Source organism: Corylus avellana, chromosome 6, assembly GCF_965113065.1.
Source record: "Corylus avellana chromosome 6, dhCorAvel1.hap1.2, whole genome shotgun sequence".
Lineage (NCBI taxonomy): Eukaryota > Viridiplantae > Streptophyta > Magnoliopsida > Fagales > Betulaceae > Corylus > Corylus avellana.
This window is the reverse complement of record NC_142495.1, coordinates 5,894,976-5,904,948: the sequence shown is the minus strand read 5'-3', so window position 1 is coordinate 5,904,948 and position 9,973 is coordinate 5,894,976. Positions and strand designations below refer to the sequence as shown.

The window sequence follows — 9,973 nt, the reverse complement described above, 5'->3', positions numbered from 1 at the left end:
AGTTGGAGTTAAAGGGGTGTTGGAATTAATAACCTTGTTTTCTTTGATGATTAAACTTAACCTAAATTAGATTATGGCTTTGTGTGTGGCAAGCCAAGGTGCACAGAAGAAGGCCATTAGGACAAGACATGGGCCAGCCCATGGCAAACCAAATTGTCGTCGGTCTGGAAATTTGCCCTAACATAAGTATTCACATCATATCTGACTCAAAACTTTAATTTCCCTTTTAAGAACCCAGAAAAGAGAAACATGAAATCAACAGAAGCCTCCGGCCGAAAAGCAACAAAACGAAAGCCACCCCTTAACTTGCTGGGGCCATTCAGATAATTTGGCTACCAGAATCCAAATTCTATTACTATATATTTATATTGGATTGGGTGGGTGGGTTTATTATGAACCAGCTGAAGCAAATCCACGCCTACACTCTTAGAAATGGCATCGACCACGCCGAAACCCTCATTGTCAGACTACTTCAAATCCCGAACCTTTCATATGCCCAAAAGCTGTTCGACCTTATTCCCAAGCCAACCGTCTTTCTCTATAGCAAGCTTATTCAAGCTTATTCTTGTCATGGACAATACTACCAGAGCGTATTTCTCTACTCCCAAATGTGCCTTCAAGGCTGCCCGCCAAATCAACACAGCTTCACCTTCCTCTTCGCCACTTGTGCTTCCCTCTCCTCCCGTCCCCATGGCCAAATGCTCCACGCCCATTTTGTCAAGTCGGGTTTCGAGGATGACGTGTTTGCCTCGACTGCTTTGGTTGACATGTATGCTAAACTGGGCATGTTGGCCTCAGCACGCCAACAATTTGATGAAATGGAAGTAAAAGATATACCCACATGGAATTCAACCATTGCGGGCTATGCCAGGTCCGGGGATATGGAGGGTGCGTTAGAATTGTTCGGTTTGATGCCTTACAGAAATGTGATATCATGGACGGCAATGATATCTGGGTACTCACAAAATGGACAGTACGCAAAGGCCTTAAGGATGTTTTTGAGGATGGAAAAGGAGAAAGATGTGAGGCCGAATGAAGTGACTATAGCTAGTGTTCTTCCAGCTTGCGCAAATCTTGGGGCATTGGAGGTTGGAGAGAGGATTGAAGCATATGCAAGAAAAAATGGGTTCTTCAAGAATTTGTATGTAAGCAATGCTGTATTGGAAATGTATGCAAGGTGTGGTAAAATTGATGTGGCTTGGCATGTGTTTTATGAGATTGGCCGCTGCAGAACATTGTGTTCTTGGAACTCAATGATCACAGGTTTAGCTGTTCACGGAAGATGCAACCAGGCTCTAGAGCTTTATGGTCAAATGCTGGTATGCATTCTCTTTGCTTAGCTCTCTTTCATTAATGAATGTCTAGTATTGCAAATTATAATGCTTTTAGGTTCTCACTATCACTTTTTGTGCACTGTTGCTTTATACCAGAGAGAAGGAATTGCACCAGATGATGTTACATTTGTGGGACTTCTCTTGGCATGCACTCATGGAGGCATGATCATAAAAGGCAGACAACTCTTTGGATCAATGGAAAAAAACTTTCGTATCACGCCCAAATTAGAACATTATGGATGCATGATTGATCTGCTAGGCCGTTCAGGAGAACTGCAAGAAGCTTATAATCTCATACGGAGTATGCCTATGAAACCAGATTGTGCTATATGGGGTGCACTTCTGGGGGCTTGTAGTTTCCATGGGAATGTTGAGCTGGCTGAAATAGCAGCCGAGTCCCTCTTTAAGCTTGAACCATGGAATCCAGGTAACTATGTCATTCTTTCCAATATTTATGCGTCAGCAGGCCAATGGGCTGGGGTTTCAAAGCTGAGGAAGTTGATGAAGGGTGGCCAAATTACGAAGGCAGCAGGGTATAGTTCCATTGAAGAGGGAGGCCAAATTCATAATTTCATTGTGAACGATAGGTCACATCCAAAAAGTTATGAAATATATGCATTACTGGATGGAGTTTATACAAAGATGAAGCTTCAAAGAAATGCAACTGATTGTGAATCCGAACTTGAAGAACAGTGATACCAATATATGATCTTAATTTTGAAGGAAGCAACTGTGTGCACTATTTGTGGATAGTTAACTTGATTAAAGCTGGGATAATTTTTCAAGGCCATTTGGCATAGCATAGCATTAGATCTAGGAAAAGAGTTAGTCATTTTTAGGTTATTACCTCAAAAAGATTAGTCATGTCACAAAATTAGTCAAATTTAGATGGGCCTACAATGCACCTTACCTGCCGGAACACAAATTAGAAAGGATCTAGATGGGCCTACAATGTGAGGGATCCACATACACTCTCTTAAGACAGATCAAACCATAGCATGACCTCGAGTCCCCGGCCCAGCCTCTTAGCATCGTAAGTTTGCTACTTAACTTGCTAATATTTTTTTTATAACCACATTATGATCCGACTTAATCCTAAACTTAAAACCCACAACATAAGATGTTTTTGACACTGAATTTGTCAAATACTAAAAACCTAACAGAAGTGTCTGGAAAGCCCGAGTGTTACCTCAACATGGTGAAGGCTATTGCATTTATAATATAGTTTGTTACAAGTATGACATATATGTACAAGAGATAAACACTGAAAAATGAATGCTACCTACTGGGATTAGTTTTATCTAAACCTATCTTCTTATCCTTTGCTTCAAGTGATTGGTGGTTGCTGTTTTCTATCTTTTGTCCTCTCTGTTTTATCATGATGATGCTGTTGGTTGGTATCTTAATGATTATCCTTAAAGCACCAAGACCAAAGCTCCAGTCAGTCGCTCGTTATTCATTCCAAAGTTGCCCACATGTTAACAACCATAAATTTATTTAGTTATAATTTGAAAGCCAACTTACCCAATGATGATGCCTGCTCTGACGAATTTGTTAGGTAAGCATTACACACTCCACATTGAGAACAAGAAAATACAAGACCAAAACTTGTTAAGCTACAGAAATAACCAAATAAAGATATATATCTTTATAAATTATACCCTACAAATAATGGTAGTATGTGTAAAATTTAGCCAAAAGTTCACAAACTATGGGAATTGATTGTGAGATAAGAGTGAACCCCAAAGTTCTGTATTTTCAGAGTGAGAAAAATGCAGAATTTGGGATAATAGCCTCGAAGTTAAGAGATAAAACAATACTTATAATTTTTTTTTTTTTTTTTTTTTTTTTTTTTTCTAATGGGAATAAACAAACGTGACTGGTGTGTCCTCCATATAAAACCCTACAACCTTCCAGAAAAATAAATTTATGAAAGAATGGTTTGGTCCATCTGTGACCTGAATGAATTTGCTCCCACGCCAATCATGGACCTGAAATTTGATCATGCTGTCTTCTCCTTTGCTATCCACCTTTGATTCCTCCCCACAAATTTAAGAGCCTCCTCAATAAGAATCACAGGTGCTGATATCAAAATGACCAAAATCCACTCGTTCAGACTCAATGGCACGACACCAAACACGTCTGCCAGGAAGGGAACGTAGAGAATGAGGCAGTGAAGTCCAAATGACACTGACATGGCAACCAAAAGCCAAGGGTTCCTCCAAGGTGGCATTTTCACCAAGCTGTTGTCTTCTGAAACTGCATTCAGGGAATTTAACATCTCGATTGCCACCAACACAGAAAGCGAGAGAGTCATTGCCTTCACTTTACCGATGGAAAAGTAGTCACAAGGGTTGGTAAACGAGATCATGCGGCCCCCAGCAACCGTGAATGGACTTGCGGTGAAATTCGACCATGACGGGCACTCCCCCCAATTGCGAAGCTGAGATAATTCAACTAGTGTATGCCCATCACTGATGAGATTGATACCCATAAAAGAAGGTTGAGTGTACCACAAGACAAAGATGCCAACGGTTGCAATGCCCACATAAGAACCAATTACCTGCCATTTGGGATGCATAAGTATTGAGTAATGCAGTGGATGTTAACAACAAACTTCACTTAATTGATATGTAGAGTGAACTTTTCAGCATCAGTTTATCTCATGCAGTGAATGGTAGAAAGTTTGATCTTACAACAGACTCCTCTTTCATTTGCTAACTGGGATATAATTTCATTTCTTTCCATGTATTTATTAGAGCTATAAATTACATGATTTGAACTTTTCTAAATATCATTTTGCTCAATGACCTATAAATTTATGGATGTGGCTTAAGCATCTGTTACATAATGTGCCACTTAAAAGTATCAAAACAATACCTTATGACGCATGATTTTTTTTTTTTTTTAAAAAAAAACCATAGGTACTCACAACGCATGATTGTGATAGGTATGTCTGAAAATAATAGGTTTGTATTTGTGAATTTTAATGTAAGAAATTCAAATTATGCAATGTGTATAACATATACCATTGGCAGGGTAGCCTATTCTAGGTTTTTGTTTCCCAGATTGGCTCAAAGGTTCTTTAGAGTCACCCTCCCATTCTGGACATTTTAGTTTTGCTCTAAATATTGTCTAGGATAATTTTAAAGGGCTTAAGTTTCTTAACATTAATTATTACATAGACTATTAGACCAGTGCAAATACTGGCACATCAATCCAAATAGTTCTCAGTGATGTGAAACGCTATGAATTACAAACCAAATGGGATTATTGCCCAATAATTTTTTTGGAAACTGAAAATATTGATTTATCTTCAATTATGTGGTTAAGCCACAATTCTTCTTGGTTCAGATACTAGCAAGTTATATATAAGAAGGACTAGCATGACTTCTGCCATACAGAAGTTGGAAGCAAAGATGAAGAGTATAAATCATACTAACCAAATAACGGAGAAGAACCCAAGAATGTATTAGAGCATCATCACTTCTGCGGGGCGGTTTCCGCATTATATCAACATCAGCAGGGTTAAAACCAAGAGCAGTTGCAGGAGGGCCATCAGTAACCAAATTCACCCACAGGAGCTGCACAGGTATCATACATTCTGGTATCCCCAGTGCAGCAGTCAAGAATATGGATATTACCTCTCCAACATTAGATGATATCATGTACCTGCAGACTGAGGAAATTAAAAGAATTCCTTGAATTCAGTCAAAAGGGAAAAGGAGACGAAGTAAGAGATGTACCTGATAAAGGCTTTCATGTTATTATAAATTGAGCGACCCTCAGCGACAGCCAAAACAATGGTACTAAAATTATCATCTGCCAAAACCATGTCTGAAGCTTCTTTTGCAACCTGTAATGTTTAAGAACGACGAATTATTAACAAACCAGTAAACCACCATGATTCTAAAGGGATCTCAAATTCATACCATGAGGGCCGAAATTAAAAGAGAAAATCCTCTGTTGTAACTCAAGGCATAGGTTCAATTCAGTGCAAGGAAAATCTAACAAGGGTTAAAAATTGGATGCTACATTGCCCTTTAGGCTACAGCAATGGCTTGTGATGGCAACCCCTTCACAGCAGGAGGTATTGAAGGAGGGAGAGATTAAGGCAACCCACAACAGAAAAGGCGTATTACAGAAGCCCCAAGGATAAATGGATATATTACCTCAGTTCCAGTAATTCCCATGGCAATCCCAATGTCAGCAAGTTTAAGTGCAGGCGCATCATTTACTCCATCTCCAGTCATTGCAACAATCTCCCCCATCTCCTTCAGCGTCCTCACAATTTCTTGCTTATGCCTAGGCTCAGCACGCGAAAAAACCTTCCCTCCAGGTTTTGACAATATTTCAATTTGTTGTGCAGACGAGAGTGCCGAGAACTCTTTACCTGTTAAACTTCTCCCTCTAAGATCTTCACCTTTAAAAAACAAATTAATTTCCTGACAAATTGCCTCAGCTGTGGATTTATTGTCTCCAGTTATCACCATAACTTTAATCCCAGCTGCTCTACAATCCTCAATTGCTTTATGAACTTCATCACGCGGAGGATCCTGTTCAATTTAGTTGTTAAATAAAAATCTTTAAATGAAACAGATTTAAAAATTAATTAATTGATGTGAACAGCAAAACCAGTGACATATACTCACTCTCAAACCAACAACCCCAACAAAAACTAAGTCACTTTCAATTGAGGAGTAGCAAGCTGGATCAAGCAACTTCTTATGTGCAGGATGACTCTCAGCATAGTAGTCAGAAAACTCTCCCAACTCATCCTTATATGCCAAACCCAAGCAGCGCAATCCCTTTGAACTCATCTCCTGGAGTTTCAAAAGCAATAGTTGCCTACAAGGTTCATCTATTGGAACAAGGGATCCATCAGCGAGTTGGACAAGAGAAGTGCGCTCCAGTAAACTCTCAACAGCACCCTGTAAATCTCAAATCTTTTTAAAGAATGTAGAAGTACACTAGATGAAATAAGTGCTGAAATATGCTGCAATTTCTGAATAAAGCAATGTTGACCTGACTGCAACGAAGTTATCTAGCAACTGTCGGAAGGATTATGTCTAAAATCATACAATTCAGTCAACAATTTCATCAGGACAAAAATACTATTAACACTGGACTGTAACCGGATATTTACACAATTATGTTGTTTATGCAATGATTATAATACATTAAAAGTATGCAATATTATCTCAGGCTGACTTCAGATTCAAGTTTAAACTAACTGGACAACTTCTTGGAGTGAAGTCAACCTTCCAAATAACACTTTGACTGGGAGGAAAAGATTGAAGATATCACTTAATCTTCTTCTCATTTTACCAACAGCAAACTCAAAAGGTCAAAACCAAGTCATACGTCTAGGCTTGTTTGCTAACACTTCTCTTTTTCCTTTCTCCTTTTTACTCAAAAAGGTCAAAACATTAATAAACAACTTTCCTAACAAAACGCTTACTAAAAACTTAAAACTACTTTCACCTTTATGTTACATCAAAAAACTTTTTCAACCGGAACACAAAAAAACACCTCCAAAAAACACGTTATCAAACACCAGCTATATTACCCATCTTCATTTTGATAAAGGTATGAAGTTCAAAAATAACAATCACCTTGACAAGAAGTCGGTTATGCCCAGATGGCTCCTGCACAATAACACTCATTGACTTGCGGATGCGATCAAACTCCAATGTGGCAACCCTTTTGGATCTTTTCACCCACCACTCACAACAGCCTGTAGTAAGTAAAAGTGAATAAATGTGGAAAATTTCACAGCTTTCACACAATTTATGTCATCCATAGAAAGTTTTTTTTTTTTTTTTTTTTTTTCTGCTCACCTAATTTCACCGTGTTGCTGTCAATCAAATAGTTTGCAGCAAGTTGTGTATCGCGAATTTTGTTCCTCGCCTTGACATCTGGAACTCCCATCTTTTCAACCAAAACCTTAAGAGCTGCCTCAGTGGGCAAACCTGTAGCTCTATAGAGACGGCCATCAAAATAGATCCCAGCATCATTGCAAACAGCACATATTTCTGCCATGGCTTGCAAATTAGCATCCATATTGTAGCAAGTCCAGTCAACAATTCCCCCGTCCTTGGGATCATAAGTAGTGCCTTCAACATGAAAGATTCGAGAAGCCGTTGTTTTCCCTCCCAAAGTGAAGAATTCTGTCACAGACATCTGATTTGTGGTCAGAGTCCCAGTTTTATCTGAACAAATCACAGTTGTGCATCCTAAGGTCTCTACACTTGGAAGCTTCCGCACAATTGCATTCTTTTGTGCCATTTTCCTCGTACCAAGAGCCAAAGACGTCGTAATTACAGCAGGAAGGCCTTCTGGGATGGCAGCAACCGCTAAAGCAACAGCAATCTTAAAATAGTAAGTGCATTTCTCAAAGGAAAATTGAATATTTGCAGGCCATCCATCCACAACATCCCACGAGAGGAAATTTTTGTAGTTTATGATCCACACAACGAGGCAAACAATGCCGATTGCAGTAGTTAGCCTGCTCCCAAATTCATCCAGCTTCTTCTTCAAAGGGGTGTCACTGTCTTCCAGAGAGGCCTCATGTATTTGCTTTTGTATCTTCCCAATCTCAGTGTTCATCCCCGTACTAACAACAATGCAGATACAGCTCCCATTCACAACTGTTGTGCCTGCAAAAACCATATTTTCTTTAGCCTGCAATTCACAGTCATCCATGAATATAGGATCCGTGCCTTTCAAAACCGGCATAGCCTCTCCAGTCAAAGAGCTCTGCTCAACTCTCAAAGTCGTGGTTTTCAAAGCCGCAATTCTCATGTCGGCTGGGACTTTGTCTCCTACCCGCAATTCCACAATATCCCCTGGAACGAGCTCTCTTGCAGGCAAATCCGGCACCAAGTAACCCTCCCTTAAAACCTTCCCAGATTCACATTGCATCTCTTTCAGAGCCTCAAGCGCCCTTTCAGCATTGCTCTCTTGCCAAACTCCAACAATGGCGTTGAGGACTAGAATCAAGACAATCACAAAGGGTTCCACAAAAGCTTCAAATCCAGACTCCCCAGATTCGGTTCCATGCATGTAAGCTAGAATAAAAGATATACTGGCTGCAACTAGAAGTATCTTTACAAGCATGTCATCAAATTGTTCTAACACAAGTCGCCATAAGGGCTTTCCCTTCTCTTTGGTGAGCTCGTTCAAACCATACCTCTCACGCCGCTTTTCAACCTCATAAGTGCTCAAACCCTTGTCAAGTTTCACACTGAACTCTTTCAAACACTGCTCCACGGACCATGACCATGCAGGGAACGGTTTCTCGTCCATTGATGGATCAATTTGGAGTTCAAACGAATATTTCAATCAAAATTCTCTTGAAATCATATCAAATTCCTAACAAAAAGGACAAACACAACAAATTTCAGCAAACATCATCGACTGTAAACTGAAATTCAAAAGAAAAAAAGAACTCTCTAAATTACAATGTCATAAAACAATGTTTAAAGTAAATAATAGGAAAAGGAAACTTCCACAAGGACATTTATTGTTAAGAACAATTACGAACTACCATCTACTTCTTTTCCTCTCTAGTCTCACCAGAGGCAAATAATGGAACCAAAAACAAAAAGAAAAAAGAAAAGAAACCACCCCCCCCCCCCCCCCCCCCTCCCCCCCCCCCACCCCACCCCCTAACTTCTTTACTACCACAGGTAGCCAACCCGAATACTAGAAACCACAATAATGACTAGTCCTGAATTCCAACCGACAATTCAGAGAGACAGAACAAACAAAAGGGCAATCTTAGAGAATTCTTTTTTTAAAAAAAAAAAAAAAACAGCCTGCAAATAACTAAGCACACTACAAACTGCCAACTAAACATCATCAACCTTAATAATAGCCAAATAAATGAAACCCAACATGAGATTCAGAAAAACACTACAAAATAATGCGGCAAAAAAAAAGGTACCCAAAAACCCAGAGAGGAAGACAAGACGAAAAAACAGAAATTTGAATTCTCCGACTTACTTGAAGGAAAATAAATAAACCTTTGAACAACAAGAGGTAGTAAACAGCAAAGTTGAATGCTTGGAGACAAAGCAAAGCCCAAAGAAAAATTCTTTGAGTTCACTTTCACTGAAAGAGAAAGCTAAAACCTTATCAAACACACAAAGGAATATAAAAGACTTGGACTATCTTATTCTTAAGGCTTCACTTTGCTTCTTTTGGAGGTTCAGTGCGTTGGGAATTTTGGCATCTTTCAAACTTTGATTTGAAAATTCCTCTCCAAAAACAGTTAAAATTTCAAAAAGAAGACGTGGTTAAAATACCCTTCAAACTTCAAAGTTTGGCTCCTTTCAAAAAAAAAAAAAAACTAGGTAGATTTTTCCATGCCAGTGCCACTGTCAACTGACCCAAAAGTTAGGCAATGTTGTTGACTTGTGAGTTGTGACCATATGATAATGATAGTACGTCCATAGCAGCAATTTTGTGTGCGTTTTTTTATTTTTTATTTTTGAACCCCAAGAATAAAGCAATAGACACAAAAGCAAAACCAAGAAACAAACGTAGAAACACCCAACAAAAAAGTAGATAGGTAGGTGAAATGCGAGACACTGCGGGGACCTGCAGTTTCTATTTGTTGACCTAATCCCAGTGTG

General features: G+C 39.1%; 2 protein-coding genes across 5 annotated transcripts; one reads left to right on the top strand and one right to left on the bottom strand.

Moving 5' to 3' along the window:
• The first annotated feature begins 236 nt into the window (after positions 1 to 236).
• LOC132186529 (Pentatricopeptide repeat (PPR) superfamily protein) lies at positions 237 to 2,607 on the top strand. The gene is made up of 2 exons (XM_059600509.2): positions 237 to 1,319; positions 1,431 to 2,607. The coding sequence occupies exons 1-2, from the start codon at positions 393 to 395 to the stop codon at positions 2,028 to 2,030; spliced, it is 1,527 nt and encodes a 508-aa protein (XP_059456492.2). The 5' UTR covers positions 237 to 392; the 3' UTR covers positions 2,031 to 2,607.
• Positions 2,608 to 2,959: 352 nt separating this feature from the next.
• On the bottom strand, positions 2,960 to 9,608 carry ECA2 (ER-type Ca2+-ATPase 2). 4 transcript variants are annotated; one of them, XM_059600507.2, is made up of 8 exons: positions 9,342 to 9,608; positions 7,175 to 8,708; positions 6,950 to 7,071; positions 5,987 to 6,265; positions 5,507 to 5,890; positions 5,081 to 5,190; positions 4,778 to 5,006; positions 2,960 to 3,897 (listed from the first exon to the last, which is right to left on the bottom strand). In XM_059600507.2, the coding sequence occupies exons 2-8, from the start codon at positions 8,640 to 8,642 to the stop codon at positions 3,337 to 3,339; spliced, it is 3,153 nt and encodes a 1,050-aa protein (XP_059456490.2). In that variant the 5' UTR covers positions 8,643 to 8,708; positions 9,342 to 9,608; the 3' UTR covers positions 2,960 to 3,336. The 4 variants fall into 4 exon arrangements, with proteins under 4 accessions (XP_059456490.2, XP_088373636.1, XP_059456491.2 ...); XM_088517510.1 differs by having other exon boundaries at positions 9,470 to 9,608; XM_059600508.2 differs by lacking the exon at positions 9,342 to 9,608 and adding an exon at positions 9,283 to 9,327.
• Between the last annotated feature and the right edge of the window lie 365 nt (positions 9,609 to 9,973).